We start from the raw sequence: 24,329 nt of genomic DNA on the forward strand, positions 1-24,329 counted from the left end.
CAATGTTGTGCACCTAAAAAAAACAAAAACCACCCCAAAGCCTCCCCTGTAGGCAAACACTAGCAAGTGGGGGTGGGAGAGGAAGAGAGGTGGAATGGATGAGTGATGCAGCTTCCTGGGGTGCTGGGAAGAGCTGGTGGCCTCCACAAAGTGACTGAGGTGTTGCAGAATGGACTCCCTCTAGGTTCTGTACTCTGAAATAGCAACTTATGGTGGTTTTGACAGGAGGAAACCACATGCCTAGCCATCTTGCTCTTCTGAGAAATGCTGTGACAAACTGAATGGTAAAAACCAAACACTTCAAACCACAATGAAGCATAGCATTTGCTACTGAAGCTTTCCAGTGCAGTCTTTTTGTGCTTCTTTGTCTCCTTTTTAAAAAAAAATATTTAACTTTTATTCCTTTTTCTTTTTCCCAACCCACAAGGAAGAAAAACAGAAGAACCAGAAGAATAATTTGCAGGTTTTGTTGGCTGGGGACGAAGCAAGTTTTAGTTGACACAATTGTTGTACATTGCCAGAAAAAGAAATCTTTTAAGACTTCAGGTGTCTGCAGCCATTTCATCAAACCTCAGAGGTAAGAAGTGTCAGGCAGTTAACAGAACACTCTAAGAACAAGTGCTATCCCCTAGGAACATGTGATTTTGCAGATAGAGGTACACCACCACGGGCTAGGTCTCTGCTAAGCAGCCCCCTCCTTTGTTTCTGTTTTGCACTTTGCTAAGCAGTCCAACACCAGATTTCACCAACAGAAGCTGTAACTTGCAGCTGACAGCAGGGTGTTAGCAGAGGAAGGGAGTCCATCTGGGGAGATCACACACCTCCAAATCAAACATGACAAGGATAAGCAGCTGTGTCTGCCTACAAGCTACCCTTGCGTGCTCTGAACCGAAACACGTGTGCAAACACAACAATTTGTCTGTAAAAATAAATTGTAACCCTGCCCAAATGAGCACCACAGGTCCTGCAGCATCCCTTGCCTTTGAACTGCCACAGCCAGAGGCTGGAGCAAATGTTGGTAGATGCTGCTGTCAGCATTCAGAAACACACATAATCATGGGATATGATTATATGCAGGTGCTTTTATTAACTTATTACATATAACATATGTAATAAGTTATATACATAACTTATACATAATAATTAATATACATCTATTAATTATTAAACTTATAGTGTTCTATTGTATACATTGACTTTATTCAAGCACGAGTTTCTTGTGATCTTTCCTAGGCCCCTGACCACAGTTTCTCAGGATTATTCATATGATTAAACAATAATTATATTTAATTACTAAACAATCCTCACATTTAACAATTAAATCATTTATCATGTATGAGCTACACAGGTGCAGTTCTAGCAAGGTACAAGGCCTACATTGTACCCAAGGTATTTTTTTTTTCCAGGGCCTACTAAGCTTAATTTTCCTTTTAACCCTAAATCCCCATGATTTTAAAACCCTTTTACTATCACTACTACTGTCCTTACCTCAGTGTACTGCAGCTCTCCAAACTCACCTGAGATATAGAGTTATTTTGCCATATGCAGGCACTACTGAAACATGTTATAAAGTTCTAGATCTGCTCAATTGAATTCGACAAGCTGCTTCCCAACAGTGCTACCTACAACTAGAGCTGAGGAACCAACCTCCAAAACTCACTGGGATTTAGAAGTCAATGAAGCCCTCTCCACCTGTTTTGTTCTCTTTATAGACAATGTCTTGAAAGGTGGCACTGGATCCTTCTGACAAGGTAGGAAGATGTCCAATTGTTAAACTGGGTTTGGATGGCTTAAAAAAACAGTGGTTTAGCCTGGTAGTTGACAAATCTATGTTTTAAACTATAATAGTGCCTGAGTGACTTCCCTTGGCAACATTTTCTGGAAGTTAAACTATGTGAATTATAAATGGCATTAGTCACTTGGTCTGTGGGGAAATGCTGGCATTTTGTGACTGTGCAATTCTTGTATGTCCCTTTTTTAATTTCCTCAGAACTAAAGAGAGCATCCTGGTGAAACAGAAAGAAAGAAAATAATACAAATCACCATGCTTTTCAAGCAGTAGCTGGAGAACTACTTCTGCCTAATTTATCTCCAAGCTTTCTCTGTCTTTGGAATGTGACTGAAACTCAGACACAGCGTGCAGTTCTCAGAAATGAGGACGTAGTGTGACTGGAGCTGGAGAGTGTGGCATCTGACTGGCAAGGAAGGAGAAGGTAATCCACCAAAAGTCAATGCAAAGGTGAACACAGCAGCCATTCATCCACCTAAAGATACATTCAGAAATTTCAAATAAGTGGTTAGATTAGTGGATGTAACATTATGAGTAAAATGTTGTGTTTAAAGCAATTAATCAACTGCTGATGTTGTCTGGTCCCTGGAGAAAGGGGAGTGGTCCAGCAGAGATGCTGCAGCAGTTGGATGTGCATGCAAACACTGACTCATGAAGGTTTTTAGGGAGGCTTAGGTTCCCTGTGGCACCAGGAGCTGTCAGAGGAAAAGCAGAGCTTGGAGGGAGCAGCCAGCATACACAGCTCTTCCTCACCAGGAATGCAGTAACAAATTAAAGCAAACAAATTTTTCCCACTGGCAGAGCCACCTCTGTCCTTTGCCAAGACTGAAAGTTTGCTCTTCATTGAAAAGTGTTTCCTTTAGCAGCTCACAGATTTTAAGGGTTCTGGAAGATCAGAATGTTTCTGAGAGAAATTAATTTGGTTAAATCTGACAAGAATATCTACCAGTTGGGCTTGCAATTCTTCTTAAAGTCAAGTGCAGTTCCTTTTGTGATTGCTAAGTAGTGATCTCACATTTTGATCAGGCCAGAATGCACTTCCAGAAATTTTGCAGGAAAGTGCAACTATGCAAGTAACTCAAGGAAAGGAAAATAAGATATCTCAAAGGAAAAAGACAATAGTATGTGTGAGAAATGTATTTTTCAGACTTATGGGAATGAATTCTTGAACCTACATAAAAACACGTCCAAAATGTTTCTTTAGAGTAATACTGATACTTGAGCTGTTTCTGTTTTCAGATTAGCTGCCACTAAGGAGAAAAAGAATCATAAATGTGAAAGTATGCTTGTCACTTTATGGTTTGGGCTTGCTGGCTTGCAACTGATTTGCATAATAATCTGTGTGGGCATTCAACTGAGAGAAAACATTTTATTTGCAATCATAGTCATTTGGAGTAGTAAGAATTTGCAAAAAATGTAAGGCACTCATCAGAAGTCAGAAACTTGAAACACAATTTACCAGTAGAAGTTTGATTAGCAAATGAGGTCTCATGGTATGGCTGCCCCACTGTGCCATAGGAGAGGCACCCGTGGGCTGAGGGCTTGGCTGGTTTCAGCTGTGATCACAGCCCACACAGAAAGGGGAACACAGGCAATGTGTTCAATGACAGAGCAAAAAAGGCACAAATACAATGACTCAGACAAGTTGTGGGACGTATTTTTATGTCATCTCAGGTGATGGTGGAGGAGGAATTGTGTGCTTGTGGAAGGCAACCCTGCCTTTCCAAGAGGCAAGGCTGGGGAAGGATTGTGGATCTGTGGAGATGGAGGCAATCTCAGTGGAGGAGAGGTGAGACCAAGGCTCTGCTCTTTCCCTGAGACAACACATGATTTAGGCCCTGAGTCCACCTCTTGGCTTGCTTTGGTCTCCTTAACTTAGAAAAAGAGTTGTGTTACAGAAGCATCAACACATCCCGGGTCTTCGCTGATTGACAGGATGGATGCAGACCCCTAACTGTGTCCCCTGAGTTACATGCAGGGACATTTGCACTACTCATTGCAGCATGGCCTTTCCTGGAGCTCTGGTCAAGGCCAGGGTGGCCTTTCCTCCTGCAACCCACAGACACTGGGTGCTGAGCCAGTTTCAAAATCTGTACTTGTATTTAGGTGCTTATGAAAACTCAACCTTATGGGCAGAGTGCTTGTGAAAAACCCAGTACTCCTGTCTGCTTAGCAGCACAGCTGGGAAAACCTGAGTTTCTGTCTGTGGCAGTTTTTGTCATACCCCCTAAAACTCAGCTGTGTCATAGAGGCAGGAGGTCTTCACAAGCCATTTACTGTAGCTTTATGATGGGGAATGTCCCTAGAGTAAGAGCCAAGTGTTTAAGAAAGGGGAAGTGGCACTCAGTGGATCGCTCGCTTGTCTCTCTGAGCGCACAGCTAAGATGATGATGGTCACTTGCCTGCTGCTCTTCAGCGTCTGGACCACTGCTCCAGGTAACTCTCTTGTCTGTCTGGGTGTCTGTGTCATTATCCTAACAGTGCTAGGGACATCAGTGGCTGTGCCAGCCTCCTTCTGTGCTGCTGGGTGCTGCAGCCCCCACTTGGCACCCTCCTGGGGCAAACCCAGTGATTACATGGCACTTGTGGCACTGTGCTACTTACCTGGGGCTCAGGTGTGTCACTGCTGGTTGTTCTGACAGCATCCACTTCTTAATTTAGCACCAGTGCATTTATAAATTCCAGAGAGATGTATAAAGGTATTGCAATGGGCAAATTATAAAGCAGGCAAACCTGCTTGTAGGAATCTGTTCAGACCACCAAAAGCATGGATGTATGACACTGGTTTTGTATTTAAAAATCGTGTAGAAAAGGCTGAATTAGTTTCAAACTAGGTTCCATTATCATGGTTTGTAGTCTGCCTATGGCACTGCTGAGATCTGGAAAGCAAAGTGACTGGCACAGCTTGACAACTGGCTTCTTGGTCTTTGATGAAAATCCACCTGGCTGTGGTCACAGCCAGAATCTGAGAGTGCTTTCTTGATTAGGTTAGTCTAGTGTACCTCTGGGCACTGCAGACAGCCTCTCCCTTCTCTGCAAAGATATTTCCCTTTCTTGTAAATTGAATTATGCTTTCAGTGCTGCAACTGTTACTGCTAATATCTCCCTTCCCATGCTGACATGCAGAAATAAACTTTGAAAATTATTATGCCAAGAGAACTGTGGAGCTGAGCCATCAGCTTCACCGTGCCTGTACCCTTAACAATTTTTTCATGTCTAAAACTGGAAGAGGAGACTGATTGTTTTCTTCTTTTCCCTGAAGACCTTTTATACCATGGCATTTATGCTGTGCAAGTTTTCTGCCTGTGGGTCTTCAGTAGGGTCTCTTCTGCAGCTGTTTCTCAGCAGCATGACTTCAATGCTGAGACCAGGTCCTCCCTGCCTTGCTTTTTCCTTCTGGTTTTCTGATCCTTGCCAGTCTCTGCCAAGTGTGAATACATGATGTATGTGTAGTGAGACACATAATAATTTTTAGCATTTTCCTGATTTGCTTCCCCCCATGCCGCAGGAGGGTTAAGAGGGTGGTATTGGGCCAACAGCTGTTTGGTCATCAGCATGGCTGAAAGTTTCAGGAATCTCTCTGTGGGTGCCCATGGAATAGCAGTCCTAGGAGACAAATCAGTGTCAGATTGACTGAACACCAGAACTGCCTTTCTGGCAAAATGCTTGGTGTGAGAGGTGGCAGGTCAAGTGAAACTCTGTGTGGTTCTTTCAAGCTGCATTTTCAACTTTTCCCTAGATGGAGGGATAGAGAAATCCTCCAGAGTTGCACTGCTTGGAAATGAGGGCGAGGGGCTGCGGGGCCTCTGCTGGGGTTGGGCTGCAGAAGAGTGTGAGAAATGCTGAGTGTGGCACTTGCTTCTCCCCCAGCCTCTGTGCAGGTGATGAACAGAAAGGTCCAGTCAGTCCAGGCAGGAGGAAATGTTACTTTTTCATGCCGGTCAGTCACGAAAGAAGACGTGATACAGGTGACATGGCAGAAGGAGACGGCCAGGGCTGAAGACAACATAGCGACTTACAGCACGATAAATGGCCAAAAAATAGCCAAGGACTATGTCAGCCACGTGAGCTTTGCCCACAGCGAGTTGCAAGCCTCAGCCATCTCCCTTCATGGAGTCACCCTCCAAGATGAAGGATGCTACAAATGCATCTTCAACACATTTCCCTCGGGGGCTGTCACTGGCAGGATGTGTCTCAAGGTTTATGGTAAGGCACTGTAATTGTGTACGGGTGCTTATCTGAGGACCAAGTCATGTTTCATGTGAAAAACCTTCCCTAACATTGCTACACTGATATGAGAAAAAGGGCTCTCTCTGTCTGGTTTTACCTCTGATGGGAAACCAGCATTCAACAGTTCTTTAATTTTTCTTCCCTTTCAAGTCAGCAATAGTGAGATTCAAAACTGACATGTAACTCATGACTTCCTCCAAGTTTCCCTGGCCCTGTGATGTGCTGACAGCTGCCTGGCCACAGCCATGAACCTGTGCTCCTCTTCTTCCTTTCACTGCTGCTCTCACCTCCTAATCCTGGAAATCAGGCAATTTTTAGCTTCCTCTTCATTTGGTTGTAAAATAATCACAAAGTACTCAAAACGTAAAGAGGCACATGCATGACCAGAATAGCTGGAAGCCCATTTTGAAGCTAGAGTAAAAATAACAGTAGCTGGGCTGGGGTCAGGAAAAGGATTTTATTTTTTAAAAAATGTAAAAAAAGAAGGTTGAAATACTCTATGACTCATGGGATTTCACACATTAATATCCTGAGCAGGTCAGCATCAACTAGCTTAAAGAAGAGAGTTGAAACAAATCATAAGTCAGTCATGAGGCAATATTTGTCACCTCCATATGAAATCATCAACTAGCAAATTCAACCTGAAATAAAGACTAAAAGATGAACTCAGCTAAGAGTAACAAGCTGCTCATCTTTTGAGGAAAGCTGCTGGGTTTTGTCCAGCTGAGAAAGCTGAGGCATTAAACATGCTCTGAGGACACCCTGTTGGCTCCTAGCTGTCTCAGGGACTGCTGTGGGGAAACTGGCCAAAGATCACATCCCCTGTGGAGAGTATCAGTGTCTGTGCCCTGTCACTGGTGATGTGACCCCTGCAGAGTATTTTGTTTATCCCTAGTACCTTCTGCTGATAAAGATACAGACACATACATCCACACACCTCTCTGGAGTCTCTGTGTGGAAAAAGGGAGCTCCTAACTTATAGGGGAAAGGAAGTGGTGGTGAAAAGCACAAGGGAAAAACAAGTCTGGAAAAAACGTTCTTTTTCCTCTCTTTTGGGAAAACTAGGGCAGAAAATAGAAGTGATGAGAAATTCATGCAGTATTTCATATATGGAGAGGAAAGCTCCTAAAGAAATCCACTTCAGAGGGTAAACACTTATTATACATTACAGGAAAATGACTTCCAGAGGGATCCCATTCTTTTTAATCATATAAATCTAAACACAGAGATTTCTTTTGGGTTTGGGTTTTGGTTTGGTGTTTTTTTCCATCCAAGTGGGGGAACTCCTTCCCAAACTCACCAACCTTTTGGCTATGGTTTATCCTTCACCAGAGCACTAATTCTAAAAAAAAAAAAAAGGGATGTTTTTCTTCTGCCACACAAACTTATGGAAGCATCTCTTCCTGTGGCTCAGATGAAAACTAGGAAGGTTTTAACTTCTCTCATAGGCCACTGCCAGAGGTGAATCTGCCTCACTGAGGTCATGGCAGCCTTCCTGTAATGTGCTGTATCAAACCAGCCCTGGAGGGTCACCATGAACAAACTGAGCATTTGGCACTTTGACAGAAAGTTTTAGCTCTTTAGGCAGAAGGTTTAGTTATGTGGTTATTTCATTGAAGCTAATTTACACTTAAAAGCCACAGTCTTGCTCATTATACCCCAACTCCTAATGATGGGAACAACTTGTCTGAACAAGCCCAGAGGGTGCCCCATGAGGCAGAGTGAAGCCAGCAGGAATCTCCCAAGGCTCAGAGGTTCAGGGCAGGGTGAGCAATTCCGAGTCACCAGTTGAAAATTAAACACTGCCATGCCCTCAAGAGGGGAGTGCCAGGGAGTTTACGGGCTGGTAAATTGCCCAGTTACTGCAGCCTTTGCAAGCGGCTGTTCTGGGACAGGACGGGCACCATCACCCGTGGTGAGGGGAAGTGAAACCACATAAAAACTGGATACAACACTGAATAAAGAAACAGTTATGACTGGAGGGATGTCAGGCCTGCCTGGCTGAAAACAGCAAACCCAGGAAGAAGCAGAAATGTCCTACCCTGTAGCAAAATCCATTTTGGAACACAATAGTTTCAAGCAGGTTTGGTGCGTCTCTTTTGAACAGTCTGCTGCCTTTCCCCCTTCATTTTTACCCTGGAAATATTTTGACAAACTTCACTGACAAAGAGGATGAGAATGAAATCCAGGATGAGGATTGAGGGAGAGATATGGAGAGAGGGGGATGTGCCACGTGAGGATAGGCAAGACTTGCTGAGTTATAAAATTCCCTGGGCATTTGCTGCACTGTCTTTGGAGACCACCTGCCTTCACTGTAGATTGGCGACATTTGTCCAGGAGTCTTGAGCCCAGCTGGAAAAATGCCATGGCAATTTCTGAGACAGGAAAATCAAGGCACAGTACTGTGGGTGAGCATCCATAGCCTTCTGTCATCATGAGGCATAATGTGATTCCTGCAATCGTTTATCATTCTCTGTAACACCACTGCTAAGCCTTTAAATATAAACAGCATATAATGACCTGATTCATTATATGCTTTTTATATTTAAAGGCTTAGCAGTGCCTAATTCCTTCTAACTACAGAAAGCCATTACAGAAGGTCCCTTTTTCAAGTATTTGGGAATGCTGACAGAGCCCAAATTTGGGAACATCTGCAGTCCTGATCTACAAGAGAGACTAAAGCAAGTACTGGCACACAGCATCAGGTGAAGACTTTTTCACTGGAAACAAATATTTTGATGGAAGGCTAAAGAAGCAGTTAAGTGTATGCATCAAACATGAACAGCCAGCACATACTAGCAAATAGCATAGCAGGACTTTTCTGCAAAAGCAAGAACTTGCAGGTTCTGACAGTGCATCTATTACAGACATTTGTTAGAGAGAAGCTCAGCCCTAAAGGATCATTCATTGGGGTCCATTGTGAGAAGAGAGAGAACTGCTTAGTCAGAAGAAGAGCAGGTGTGGAGTGCACATGTTTCTAGCAAGACACTGAGAAGTTTTTCTCATCCTCTGTGGTAACATTTGTGACTTCTCCCTTTGACTGCTTGTGAATTTTGCAAGCTGATATTTGAAGTTAACCCTGTGGGTGGATATGTTATTTTTATGCATCCCGTGAGTGAAAGAAGTTCAGAGATCATTTATTAATAGAAACATAAATTGTTTGTGACAGTAGTCTTTTCACTGGGAGATTTTGAGATGTTCCAGCTGAAATCCCCCTAAACACTTTCCTTGTTTTTCTCAGAGGTTTCAGCAACTCTGCGGGTGTTGAGATTTTGTCTATGGTTGATACAAAAAGTGAGAAGTACAAGTTTATTTTTTCTATGCTCGCACAGCCATAGTGAGTAAATGAGGTCAGGCTTGTAAAAAGATCAAACAACAAGCAAAAAGCAACAAAATTACTGGTATACAAAGTCTTGCTTCTGGCAGTTGTGGCTAGGAAGACACAGACAACCTTTTGAGGTGCATCTGGAATTGTAGCAGGAGGTTATAGGTGCCATTATACATCTGGCACACATCTTTTCCCCTTTTCTCAGTGTCTGCTACACCTCACAGGCAAGTCTTTGTTTACCTCACAAAAGGAAAAATTGTTTTTCATAAGAATGAAAAGAAGTTTTGTTTGCTCATTTAACAGCAGGATTGCTAAATGATAGAGGTATGTTCTAGTGTTGGGATAAAAATTAATTTTAGCATAAATATTGCACTTACCACTGTTATTTTTCTTATGCAAGTAGTAATATACACATGGAGTTCTACTAATTATAGCAGTGGATACTTTTTTAAACAGAGGGCATTCATGGTAATTCAGACATGATTGAAACTAGAATTGCCACTGCACTTAAATGCTTTAAAAAAGCCATATTCTCAGAAACAAAGACCTAGAAGTAGAGTGTGGTTTAGACTCCTATTCCATCAGCACATGCACTGAAGTAGAAGGCAGGCTGGTGAGCTGCCATGCAAAAACCCATGGATTGCACTCCCAAATGCAAATACACACCTTTACAGAGATTGGCCTGTGCAAACTGACCTTATCAAACTAAGCAGAGGTTTGAACTAGACATTCTCCTGAAGTCCCTTCTGACCTAAATTATGGCATGATTTTATGCCAAAGGATAAACAGGCAGTTTTTTACATGGGACTTGGCTTATGTGTTCAGATCTCACACGGAGTTCTATCCAGGTTGAAACCAACTTCCAGAACCTCTCCTCTTTATCTATTCCCTGCAAATACATTTTATATAAATAGGAATCAACAAGTAGGCTTCATGTGAGTGAGTAAGCATGAATGATGCCTGTAGTTCATCCTTCTTCCAGATTAAAATTAAATGTGACAACATCCACAAATCTGCTGGCATGAGACTGTTTAGAAGAAGTGATCTTTCATGATACTTTTGAGGGATACTGTGACTCACCCTAAACCATTTACACGATGAAAGCACAAACCTTCCACGGGTGAAATCACATGGTGTAACCACATACAAATTCACTAGTACTGTCTTGCATAAATAGATGCATGTAGTCCTTTGATTTGCAACTCTCCACACCTCAACAGCAAAAATGCTAAACAGCAATAAAGCTAATCCTGCAGGTAATTTTAAAGGAAAATAATTCTAACACATATAAGCAGTTCAGCTCTTTCAGAGAGAAAAGGACATATGACTTCACAGTTCCACTACCTTCTGCTTTTAACTCAGCCATAACTCAGCTTCTCAGTTGGGATGCTGCTGCTATAACAGAACTGAAACAGATGCTTCTGCCCTCTTGCACCTTCTGTTGTCCAACTCTTCACTTCCAGACTACTGTCTGATCACCTTCATATTTATTTGTCACTGCTGGGGCTTTGGGAAGGGGAGCTAAGATTAGATGGTAAGTTTTTCCTCCAAAGTAACTGTAAATACAGATTCTCTTTGCTCAAACATAAGTAGAAATTAATGGACTTTGTCACTTTGTTGTTTACAGCCATCTCGGACCCCAAACTGGAAACTAAGCTTATACCAAATCCAGACAAAGCTGAGGACTCTGAGAAAATGGTGGGGATGAGCTGCTCAGCAACAGGGAAACCAGCTCCAAAAATAACCTGGCACCTCCCCAGCATCCTGCAGCAGAAACCAAGGGAGTACCACATAAAGTTCAGCAACCAGACCGTGACTGTCATCAGCAATTTTACCCACACCCACTCCAAAATCCTTCAGGAGTACCCCATCACCTGCATGATCCAACACCCTTCTCTAAATTTGACCCTGGTCCTGCCCATAGACAGCCTGGAACAAGGTCAGTATGTAACTCTGCTCCTGCTCTGGAGTAGGGAAGAAATTGGGAAAACACCTCCTGGGGTAGAATCAGAAAACTCCTCAGAGGGTTGGAAGGTGGGGAAAGCACCTGGAAGAGCAGCTGTGGCTGGGCTTGGGAGGGATGGAGGAGGTGCCATGAAACATCCAAATGCCCTGGCCAATGGCACATAATATCTTAGTGCCCCTCAGGTCCCCTTACCCACCATGATGTGCCCCAGCCTCCCTGTCTCTATGAAGGACTATTTGTGGCAGGGTTTCCTGTCACACAATGTGACAAACCAAGAGATGCCAGCGTTGGGTAGCTCAGAGGGGCTGGGTTCTGCATGCCTGACCTTAACATCAGACCCCAAGCACAGGTCTGCTGGCAATGCCACTTGTGTGCATCATGCTGGAATGTGCTCCCAGTGCCCTTATCTGCCCAATGGCCAAGGGATGCTTGAAATGGGTTTCAGGTTGGTTTTTTTACTTCATGCTCATACTGAGTACCTGCTGCTTTCCCCACAGGTCCAGACAGCAGCATGGCATCATCCATGGCCGCTGCCATTGCACTGGAGGTCCTGGTCCCCCTGACCTCCCTTCTCCTTCTCATCTGCCTCCTCTACCACTGCCTCAGGCACCTACGTGAGCCAGAGAGAAACCCAGCCTGGCCCTGCTGGGTAGGTCTGCCTTTCCTCAGGGGGCTGCAAAATTCACCCCCACAGGTCTTGGCACTCATGACCCGGCTCAGCCCAGCCACACCAGGGCTGCCTGCACACTACCCAAGCCAGGCTGGAACTGGGCTGGAGAGGGACACAGGAATGAGCTCCCAGCCAGACAGCTGGGAAGGGGAAACCTGATTCTGCATAGCCCAAGAGTGCCCAAGTGTGCTGGCAGCTAGAAAACATTCCCTGTGCCAATGACAAGGCATGCTGCAGTGGGAGCATCACCCTACTGTTATATTTGAGCACAAAATAATTGTGTAAGCAGTGGCCAGAGCCTTGCACTGGTCTTCTGCAGCTCATAAAATAACCAATTTTACGAGCACAACCAATGCAGCTCACAAAGGCAGCAACTTTGAGGATGGGCCTCAAACAAAATGTTGTCTTTGGAGGAAAACTGTGCCTCTGTGAGGGAAGACCAGGGTGCCATGCTGGGGCATGGGCTGAGGCACTGCTGGTTGTCCACCAAGGCTATCCTAGTGGAGGGGCTGCAGGATACAATCTTGAGGTGGTTAAACTGAGGTGAAGTGGCATCATTTCAGAAAACCACAGTTCAGTTTTGTGACATTTCCTCATCCTCCTTGCAGTACATGCCTAGCATGTGCACCCTGGATTTTGGGGAAAATTTTGGAGAAAAAGAAGCAATGGAGGAAAGGCAACACGTCTTAGGTGTTATAACTCTAGGTCCAAGCTGAAGACTGCTGGTGGGATTGCAAGGAGAAAATTTAAGTCTCCTGTCACAGAGAGATGCAAGGACTCACTTGGCAATACAAATATCCAGGATGTTTACCCTCACACTTTAAACACCCATATGTTTTGAAGAAATAAACACAACAACCTCTCTTTCATCAGGTACTTCCTGCCTGCACCAAGGCCAAGAAGTGCAGACAGTATGGAGCTGCAGGCAGGTGGGCTCCTGCAGTGTCCCACACCCTTGGTGCACCACTGAACACCTGAGAAGCTGCCCCACCTACACATGCAAGAAAGAAACTCTTAAAATAACACCTCAAGCTTCCAAGGAAACCTTCTGTGACTTTCTCCAAGAGAAATATAAAAATGGACCATTTATAATATATATTTATTTATTTTATTTACACTGTAATAATTGTTTTGTAAGAAAAAAATGTAACATATTTATTTGAAACTCAGACTGGCTGTGTGGATCCATTTAGTGGAAGTCATGCTTTGTATTTTTGGTGGTTTCAACATTGTTTATTACCCTTTGATATTTTAATATTGCAAACTTAAAATTGGACGGAGGATTATCTGAAACAAGGCAACAAGTCTTTTGTAAGGCTGCTGGCTTGGAAATTATTGCTGATGGACCAAAGGAGCCCCTTATCAGGAGCTAGGCTGCAGAAAACCTGTGGAACATCCCAGCACACTAGTCTGAACTTCAGGTGTTGAACTTGTTCCCTAAAGGGCACAAGAGATCAGGGCAAGACTGCAGCCAGCCTGAGCTTATAACCCAGGTGCCAGGAGTAACAGGCTTCAAGGCAAGAGCCACGAGGAAGTGCCAAGTCCAATTTCCAGCAAATTCTCCTGGAAAGCAATGTAAAAGGCACATAGATGTGTCCTTTTTCCCTCTTTCTCAGGGCTCTTCACAGCCCTCTTCTTAATGTACCTGATCTATCACAGCTGTTTTGTGTTTCCTGGCATCCCACCCACCTGCAGGAGGCAGCAGGGCAATAAAAGGGCAGCTTTAGGGGTTGTGCTGTGCATTTTGTTTGTGTTCTGGTGGAGTGGCAGGTGAGTGCAGTAGGAGGCTGGTCAGCCTGAGGACCTGGGTGTTTTATTTATTTTCATGTGGTCAGAGAAGTACCAGTGCAGGACAAGGAGTGTTCCCTATTCTGACCATGTTTTGCTTCTAAGCAATGGGTCTGAGCTGGAGTCTCCTATAATTCCCTGAATTGCACCATATGCTCATAAAGTCTTGTTGACTTAGGGACAGAGAAATGAGCCTGCCTGGATCGTGCTGGTCTTGTGGGAAGCCACCAGTGCAGGCTGCTTCCTCTCCTTCTGGCTTCCCAGAGCAAAAGCATGTAATCTGGTTTTTCCTCGTCCACGTATTTCAAATGGGCATCCCACATGAATCACTAAGTTGTAGTCAAAAAGCCAAGTGAACAAAAATGAAAACGAGTGAGTTGAGAATGAGTAAACCTGGTCTTTGCTACAAAATACTTCTTTTAAACCCCCCTAATGCCTAGAAATAGCACAGTTTGTGAGTGAGGGGAAAGAGGAACTGGCTGCAGCTGTTACAATTGGGGTTTTTTCTTCATAGTCCCCTAATTGTCAAAGGAGGAAGTAATGGTTGTCCAAACTTTTCCACCATTGTTGCTTTATTTCTTCCTTGATGAGGGAAGAGGAGAGGGGAGAAGGTTTTCCCCTGGGTTTGTGGAAGGCAGGAATGGGGTGGAGAGCCCCTGGCACCCTTATTGAGCAGGTTGCCATTCTGCAAAGTCTGCACTTGCAATTTAGAGCAGTTTATTTGAGTTTTAACATGAGGCTTCTGCTAGTGTTTAGACTAAGGGTTTTTGGTTTTGTTGTTTGTTTTGTTGGTTTTTAAAAAAAAAATCCCTGGCAGAAATGGGGGTTAGACATGGGTAAAAAAAAAGGATTTCCTGAGGGAAGAGCTAAAGGCACAATGCCAGTGAGAAATCTATTTAAACCCAGGAAAATGGGTAAATTATCTGTTATTCTTTTCTACAAACTGATCACCTGGAGTGTGGGAAAGCAGGGCTTGAAGTCGTGAATGAATCTGTTTATGTGTGGGTTTGTAGCTTCTTTTACTTTTTAGCTGAAGGTAGAAATTTTTAGAGGTTTCTGCTTATGAGCATGATAGGTCCAGCAGCTGGGTGAGGGATGCAATGGCTTACAAGTAAAATTCTGTACAAGATTTATTTTTCATTCATGATACTGCATGTGTGAACGTGACATCCAGTCACAGAACACTTAAAACCAACACATGTACTTACCTTCATGCTATACTAAGCCACAGTACCATAAAATGCTGTGTGCTGCTGCTGTGCTGTTTGGCTTCACATAGCAATGAAAGGAATGCAAGAATACAGACAATGGTTAATTAAGTGGCTGATAGCTATGGGACAAAAAAAGAATATGAAATAGCTACAGACCATCTTTTGTAGAATAAATTAAAGCATAACTGAGGGAATCAGAAGTTTTGGTTGTGAATGATGAACATCCTAACTGCTGTTATGAGATTTTTTTGTGATTAGTTTGTGCTTGTCTGTCTAGTTACTTCTGTTAACAATTTGTAAGAATTCCTTTAAGGTTATATTTCAGTTTGGTTTATACAGATACCTAGCATTTGTTTTAATAAATGTGGGCTTTTAATAAGTGGGTGGGTTTTGATCCCCAACACCTTTTGTCTGCTGTGGCCCTGCATGGCTGTAGATGGAGATGGTGAGATTGGTGTGGAGGTTGAAATGAGAAATAGAAATAAAACTGATAGGATGAAAGCAAATTTAAGTGAAAAAGACTGCTTTGTATTTCTGCTCCAATACAAGTGATATGAAGCAGATTTACTTTGTAAGTCAATAGAAGCAGACCATATTTTTGAAATAAATTCTACAGGAAAGCTCTGAGCTGATACTACCACCACAAAAATATATTTAAAAAAAAAAAAAAAAAAAAAAAAAAAACCTAGGATTTTTGCCTGCTTTGAGGCTAGGCAGTTGTCAGGCTCACCCAACTCTGCCTTTGGCTACTTTGTGCCACTGCATTTTGTCCAGCCTAAGGACAAGTGGTGTTGATGCAGGATATAATTTCTCCTACCTGATGGAAAAAGGTCAAGCAGGAATGCCACATTCCTTCTTGCCTCTCACTTAGATAAAACTGGTTCTGGGTTATGCATCTTTCTTTATAAACCAAATGTAGGCTGCACCTCTCAGCTTTGGGATCCTTTGACCCTGACATTAGCTGGTTTGGGTTAAGATTTTAACTCATGTAAGAAGTGTCCTTTTAAATAGCTGAGATAGATATATAGATAAAATTAAGGTTCTTCAGGCTGTATAAAGTGTTCATGCTTCTGTTTTGGCATGCCAGGCTGTTTCAGAGGTATATTGTGTTGATATTTTTCTCTGCCTAGATAGTGGGTTCCTGGCTCTAAGAGAGCAGGAAGATGCAAGCAGATTGGCCCCAACAGCACTGGCTGAAGAGATGACTTGGAAATGTAGCTTGTTTGTCTTAGGTATTTTACAGGCCCTGGCTGAAATAGGAATATTCTTCTTCTGAAACCAGTGCTGGCAGAGGCATGGGACTAAGTTTGTCCAGTGAAAAGAAACCTTGTTTTGGTGATAGACCTTTGAAAGCATCATTCATCAATTCTCTGTTGTGTGACCCTGGGGGAATGATTCATCTAAATACCACACCAGTAATTTTTCTTATTAAATCAGACATGGAAGAAAATATAACCCATTGTTTTAATTCAATTTTCAATACTGAGCCCCTGGAAATCAGCTGAAACAAGAGAACTGCACAAATTGATTGCATTTTTCTCTTTTATAAATGAGACTATCAAGCCAGGCAGATACAAATCAAGTGTATTTTTGTTTTCACTCTCAGTACACCAGAAATTGCTCAAGTTTTTGGCAGCCACACAAAGGGCCTTCTCATATATCTGCTGCTTTCATCTTCAGACATATAAAGCTATGTGTGAAAGGAGCACTGAATAAATGTCCAGCTCTTTGTGGATGGACTCTGTTGTAGTCTGCTCAACTTTGAGAAAAGCTGCCTGAAATTTCTGGGAAGGCTGAGAGAACCCTCACTCTAAGATCCCTACACAATACCAACTTTTAAATTCCCTAACATATCAGAAGCTGTGGTCCTCAACCACCCTAAAGAAAAGGCAACTTTGTCTAGTAAAAGAGAACTTGAAATGGTACATGAGAGGTGAAGATGAAAACTTTTCAGAAAAAAACCCTACACTTCTTAGTGTAAAAAAAACCAACCTTAATTTTTTTTAATCACAATATTTTATTTTATATTATCCTTTAGGTAAATTACAGAAAGCCCAGGTTTCATCATAAACACCCAGGCTTACATTTCAGTTTAAGCAAATCGATTTGCCTTGAGCCTTCCTTGTTTACAGGAATTTAGCTATTTTCATAAATGACATTGGTTGTGGTAAAGCACTGACACCTGCTGGTGTCTCCTGTGCTGGATTTACAATAACGTGCCAATATCTGTCACCTACGTTGGACAGTGTGTCCCCAGCCTGAACCAACAGAAAAATGCCAACACCACAGTGAAACATGGAGGGCATGAAGAAGGAGAAAAAGGACAATACACACACAATTCCCTCCATCTTGTCCCCTTTGGACCCCTAATCTAGAATCCTAAAATTTTATTTTTGCACCCGGACCACACTTAATTATTATTACAATGATGGGGGAAAACACTTCACATAGAATATTTTGCTGAAGGATATGTGTCAGGAAGGATAGGACACTTCTCTTGTGATAAGCTGTCTTTCAGAAAAAGAAATACAAATAGATAAAAAGTTCTAGGTTTTGATACAACCTGATACCAGGGAAGTGTGAGACATTATTAGTATTTATTTTAAACATTAAATAATCCTTCATATTTGGTACAACTATATTTCTACTCTGCTCCTTTCTCTCCTTCAAATAATAAACAAGGACAAAATTCTTAATGCTGCACTCAGTCCCAACCTCTTAAAAAGAACAGCAAAAACATACTGGCATCACTTCATGTTCTGTGTGAACTTACTGTTTTCTTTTTGTAGATGTTCAGAAGAGCACAGTCATCATCACATCGATATTAATAGCTGCATTGTTCTTACTGGTGTTGATATATTGTGTCATGAGACTAAACAACCACAGAAGGAACAAGTAAGAATAGTTTTCCTTTTTCTGCAAATGTGGTGCCTTGCCTCTCTGTTCAGCTTGCAATTTGCCTTTCCCTTTCTTCTTGGCATTTTTATATATCTCTTTTGGAAACCCACCCAACTAGTAGCAGCATCTTTAAAATAGCACAATTCACTCTAAATGACAAGGGGTATACTAAGCATCCTGTGACTAATTGATGGTGTGGGTTTTTTTCCCCAGGCAGAAGACACGTGGTGCACCCAGAACTTCCAGCTTACAGCAAGACCTAGGTGAGAGAGCCTCTCTGAGCCTGCACACACCAATACATCCCTTACCAAAACGAGGTAACAAAACCAGCCAAGGCTTCTAGTGGTTATTCACATCCTCCATTAGGGGTCTCTGCCCTGCCGTGTCTTTGCTGCATGGGGCAGCCACACTGGGTGGATGACACAACAACGTGTGTCCCATGGGTCCCTCTAAGAACCACCAGGAAAAACGCTTAAGTGCCCTAGAGGGCCCCAGCACTTCCATGGGCTGCGAGTGGATCTTTGCATCCCCTGCAGCAGAAAAGTTAGTCAAAGTTATTTAGGTGCAAAGGCATGGAAGAGGCACTGGAAATGTCCAGGAGGGCAGCTGAGATGTCCCTTCTGGACAAGGCCAGGGAGCCCTACAGAGCTCGGGTGCTGTAAAGAGCAGACTCACAAAGAAGCTTCCCCACCAGGGTCTGCCCTGCCCTCCTCCTGGTGCAGACTCAAAGGTGCTTCAGAGGGCTGCTGGCATCCACAGGCAAAACAAGTAATTGGTCACAACTGGGAATCCCTCCCACTAAACACTCTGCTCTGGCCTCCCAGACACAGTGTGTTCCCTGCAAGCTCCTGGTGCTCCTGTGCTGTAACTGGGAGCCTGTTGTGGTTTGACAGTGACCAAATGCCAGGTTTATACTCTCCTAGCTGGGCAAAGGCAAGGGAAAAAAATTAACTAAGGTCTCATGAGTTGAGATAAGGACTGGGAGAAAAGAGGTTCAAGGTAAAAAGTATAAGGTAAATTTCTTATTAACAGAGTCAGAGGAGGATGATGATAAGTAAAATAAGCTTTTATAAAAGCCTTTCTTTTTTCCCCTGCAGCCCATTCCTCTTTCCTAGTACAGGGAAAAAGGGCCATGGGGGTTTTGATCTGTTTGTCATCTGTTTGCTCAGGGAGAGCTATGCCATTGAACCCCTCTCATGGGAGACAGTTCCCTGGGAAATTCTCTGTCGTGATTCCAATCTCACAGGAAGAAATCCTGCCAAAACTGCTGCAATGTGCGTCACTTCCACAGGAAAATAGTCCTCCCAAAACTGCTGTGGTGTGGATCACTCGCCCATGGGGTACAGTCCTCTAAGGACAGGCTGTTATAGTTCGGCAACAAGGGCCTTCATTCTCTATCTCTGGAAGCAAGGGCCCTCTCTCTCCATTCAGGTTCCCACTGGATCACAGCTTCCTCTGGCATCCACCCACTCCAGTGTGAGCACTTCTCCCATGGGCTGCGAGTGGATCTCTGCATCCCCTGTGGAGCTCATGGGCTGCAGGGGGACAGTTTGTTTCACACTGGTCCTCACCACAGCCTGCAGAGGAATCTCAGCTCTGACACTTTGAGCACCTTCTCCACATCTTTTTCCACTGACCTTGGTGCTGCCATGTTGTTTCCTCTCACCTCTCCTCACTTCCTCCTCTTCTCCAACTAGAAGAAACGCTGCTGCCCACAGGTACCATTGCCAACAAGTTCCACTAATTCAAAGATTCCTACGGGGTCCTGCAGTGCCTAGAGGTCAGTTTTGTCTAGGTTCCACGTCAGGGGGTCTCTCGCCGTGTTTTCACCGATGCAGGCTCACGGCCCTGGCGCTGTTGAACGCCTCTCTCCGTGTGGGGCGCAGGGAGGGGACGCTGCCACGGCCGCCCTGCCCTCCTGCCCGCGGCGCCCACTGCGGGGCCTCCCCGCCCCTGGAGAAGAACCGCGCGTGCGCTGCTCTGATTGTCTTCTGAAATGTGTCATCAGAGAGGCGTTACCAGCCTCTCCAATTGGGCCAGCAGCATGTCCATCTTCAGAGCCATCAGAGATTGGCTCTGTCTGACATGGTGGATGCTTCTAGCAGCTTCTCACAGAAGCCACTTGTGTGGCCCTCCCCTGCTACCAAAAACAAGGCCATACCAAATCAACATAGAACTCTCTTGTCTACTCATCGCTTCTCTCTGCCAGGTGGTGTAGAGCTCTGTAGTGATTACCACCTACTCTGCTGGGTCTCTTGCAGAAGCAGACACCAGGCTTCATCCTTCACAAAAAGCCCAAGAGAAACCTGGGACCAAGAAAAAGTTGGAGGCACTTGTTTTTGGAGGAAGGAGAGAACCTGAACGGCAGCTTCCAAAGTGAGTTGGAGAGTACACCTGCTGGGCTATCTATGTCAACTGTTTTTTTTTTACAGGAACCTGGCTCAGCTCAGCAATCTTTGCCAAGCTTTACAAGGTTCTTTGTACATTACTTTCTCTGGAGCAGGTGGTAGCCAAAGTGACGTGGACTCTATGCTATGGAGCTTGGCTGCTCTCCCATGAAGGAGGATGGAGAGGTAACAGCAGGTGAGAGAGTCCAAGTGATACCCCAGCCCAGCTGCTCCACAGCCCTGGGGAGGAAGGAGAGACACCAGCCATCTCCATAAGAGGAGCACAGAGGTCCATGGGCTGCTCAGGAGCACAGAGGTCCATGGGCTGCTCAGGAGCACACACTAAGGTCTCAGCAAGGGGCAGCTTGCCTAAACCCCTTCCAGCAATGTCCCGGGAGATCCTAAGCCCTAGGGTCTATATGGGAAACCTATCCAGATGTGTCCATCAGTGGACCTTTTGAACTCAGGGCATCACTGCCTAAGGACTACGGAGAAATGATGCCATGCAAATTTAGAGCATTTGGAAATCGTGAAGCAATATGGGAAATAAAGACTCCACAACCTGATGTAGTTATGAAGTGGGTATGTATTGTCAGCGCCTGGCACAAGTGAGATAGCTCTCCAAAAACTTGCCCCAAGCCTTGGTCTGACCCAAACCTTTATTCCCAAAGGTGTTCCATACGCATTACATTCCACGTCTTCTCCATTAAAATATTAATTCATTAGCACTGTGCTTTTCCTCTTTGGATTTTCAAATAGTCTTTTGGTATCCAACAACCTCCATCTCTGGTATCAGAAATTACAACCACCATTACAACAATTTCATATCATCCATGACATGAAATGACTTTATCAGGGTTGTTCAGCAGTGGACCCTGACTGTGATTACTGGAAGAGATGTTGAAATGGACTGATGAAGGAAATTTGGCACTGGATAAAATTTCTTCTTTCCTCTCCTGGAGAAAGAGGTCTTTCAAAGGGCCAGGGAAAGGAAATATTCCCAAGTCTGTTCTCCACACTTCCAGGCTGGCCAAAACAACAGCAAAATGACAGCTGGTGGCAGATCCCCTGAGCCAGGTTAGACCTTCTAGTAGACCCATTTGAGCATTTGCAACTTGAAGATGCACTGCACATGATGATTAAGGGAGGATATGCTCATTTCTGTGAGCAGAGCAAGGGAGTTCAATCAGCAGAGCAGATGTTCTGATATAAACCTCAGCAGCCAGTATATACTGTAAAACCTGCTGTGTTTGGTTTTATGGAATCTATGTCACTGACATGTATGTCATTCACCCTTTTTTTTTCCTTTTCACTGATAAATAATGACAACTTGGATCAGCTGTATCATACATTTGCCTTAAGCCTGTACAGGTTTTGCTGGTTAGTGGCTCAAATGACTCTGCTTATAAGAGGTCAGTAGCTCAGAAATCAAGGGAAGAATTAAGAAATATATTGGTAAATATATTAATAGTGGAATGTGTCTGCCCAGAAGGCAGAGGAAAGAATGAAGAATAAATCTTATTAATGACAGAAGGAATTTTAAATGGCTACTTCCACCAGCATGCAGGGTGTATTACAACTAAATAAATAAAAAAATATTAACAAAGACCTCTCTAGATTTTAGAACAAGAGCTCTCTACTTACTCCCTTTCTATCTAACTTCAAAGGATTTAGCATACCATAGAGTCCACGTCACTTTGGCTACCACCTGCTCCAGAGAAAGTAATGTACAAAGAACCTTGTAAAGCTTGGCAAAGATTGCTGAGCTGAGCCAGGTTCCTGTAAAAAAAAAAACAGTTGACATTAGAACACAGAATAAGGCAGAAGGGGATTTTTGTGCTTTGCTCTCCTCTAAATATAAAAATAATTTGAATCTTCCACTATTGGTTTGTCTGGAGTATTTTTCTGCCCTGAGGTTACCTGTGGTCTTTGCCTACTACTTCAATATCATCCTTTCCCTGCTCAGCTCTAATTTATTCCCTCTCTTCCAAAGGGGCAGCCCTCTTGATTTCCAGACCTTTTCATCATTTCCCTCTTTCTTCTCTAGGTTTCTACAGCCCGCTGAAGAAGTAATAACATTTGCCTAAATACAGACATTTTCCACCTCAGTAGATGTGAGTTACTGTAATATATCACTCAAATCCCTGCAAAGTCCCCTTCATTTTCATGAAGTAAAAGCAGGAAGATTTCATTGGGATTTCCCTCCTTTTCTTACTTTGATGGCACAGGGAACTTCTGGATAAATTAATTTAAACTGTGCAGTGGGCAATTATCTGGACTTCCCTCTAAAATCCCCTCAAATATAGCATGTGAGCACAGGAAACTTGGTAACACATTTTTCTCATTAAAACAAGAAGAGTGTAAAGCATGTAGGTGCATCAGTCTCAAACAGCTAGTGGGTTAGTTGCTGGCCTGTTTTAAAGGGAACAAAAAGGGCAAGGCTGGCAAAATGAAATTTAAGTGATTTAAGATATAGTGATCGATCCTAGGAGATAGAAAGAAAGGTAGTGGTAAAGCTCAAATTTTATTAAAAGCCAAGGAGCTTTGGTTAGTTAGTTGGCAGGGGGGAAAGGCTGCAGTAAATCCAGCACAGTGGTGGGGAAGGTGTCTCCAAGTACAGTTCTGCCCATCTGGAAAAGACACTGCCCTGATCTCCAGACCCCAGCCACTAAAGTTGAGCCAAATCTGTTGGGGGCAGCAGAAGCTTTCTATTTCTACAAGTCAAAAGTCGTTCCTTTGTGCACCGAGGTACTGAGAGCAGCAGGACAGGTAAGGTTAACACATGGTGAGCCCGGGGTGACCCGGGAAAGCTGCAAACATCACCTTCTTCCTTGACACAGTTTAGTAGCATTGCTCCAAATATTCACACACATCTGTGTCTGAAATGAGTTTCTGGGTTTATGTAGGCATCTTTGTCGATTCATTTTGTCAAGGGTTGAAATTGTGATGTTTGCTTTCTCCTGTGAGTAATGATGGCTTAAACAAGTCTAGCAAGATAAATATTGCAAGTGGCATGAACAGTGTATGAATGTGTGTGTGTGTGTGAAAATATTTGAAGAAAGAGCAGGCACTGAGTGAACTATATTGATCACTAAGAATGCTGTTTCTAATTAATCAGGCTGGGAAATGGCTTGTTTCTGTCAAGCCTGCAACAAGGCCTGATATGTTATCCCTGATGTAGTTTTATCAGCAGAACATCCTAATCTAACAACAAAATAATAGCAGAGAGATTACCCAGTATCACTCCTGCTGCCCCTTTTCCTCCCCACCCAACAGGAAGGTAGCAGCGACAGCAACAGACCACTCTAATTACAGAAGAGATACAGTCTAAAATAATTTGTTACTGAGCTGTTTTGAAAACCCTTGAGGGGAAGGTTAGCGCTGGCTGTGACACCAGCTCAGCTCTGGGAAAAAACTTGAGGCGTGAGAGCTTCTGCATCCCATGCTTCCTTTTCATTCCCTTACTCACGTACTTGGTCTGAGGAGGGTTTTGGGGGAAGGTCTGAGGAGGGTCTCCCTCTGAGGAGGGTTTAGGGGGAAGGTCCGAGGACTTTCTCCCTCTGAGGAGGGTTTAGGGGGAAGGTCTGAGGAGTTTCTCCCTCTGAGGAGGGTTTAGGGGGAAGGTCTGAGGAGTTTCTCCCTCTGAGGAGGGTTTAGGAGGAAGGTCTGAGGAGTTTCTCCCTCTGAGGAGGGTCTCGGGGAAGGTCTGAGGAGGGTCTCGGGGGAAGGTCTGAGGAGTTTCTCCCTCTGAGGAGGGTTCCAGGGGAAGGTCTGAGGAGGGTCTCCCTCTGAGGAGGGTTTAGGGGGGAAGTCTGAGGAGTTTCTCCCTCTGAGGAGGGTTTAGGGGGAAGGTCTGAGGAGTTTCTCCCTCTGAGGAGGGTCTCGGGGGAAGGTCTGAGGAGTTTCTCCCTCTGAGGAGGGTTTCGGGGAAGGTCTGAGGAGGGTTCCAGGGGAAGGTCTGAGGAGTTTCTCCCTCTGAGGAGGGTCTCGGGGAAGGTCTGAGGAGGGTCTCGGGGGAAGGTCTGAGGAGTTTCTCCCTCTGAGGAGGGTTCCAGGGGAAGG

The 24,329-nt window shown here is 44.0% G+C and overlaps 1 protein-coding gene across 1 annotated transcript; it reads left to right on the top strand.

The window, feature by feature from the left end:
• Positions 1-3,953: 3,953 nt before the first annotated feature.
• Positions 3,954-12,142, top strand: LOC144248381 (OX-2 membrane glycoprotein-like). The gene is given in 5 exon segments (XM_077790534.1): positions 3,954-4,153; positions 4,156-4,225; positions 5,660-5,995; positions 10,975-11,286; positions 11,811-12,142. Coding segments are annotated over 5 exon segments (1,128 nt in total). The 5' UTR covers positions 3,954-4,075.
• The last annotated feature ends 12,187 nt before the right edge of the window (positions 12,143-24,329 follow it).

Source organism: Lonchura striata, chromosome 2 (genome assembly GCF_046129695.1).
Source record: "Lonchura striata isolate bLonStr1 chromosome 2, bLonStr1.mat, whole genome shotgun sequence".
NCBI classification, from domain to species: domain Eukaryota; kingdom Metazoa; phylum Chordata; class Aves; order Passeriformes; family Estrildidae; genus Lonchura; species Lonchura striata.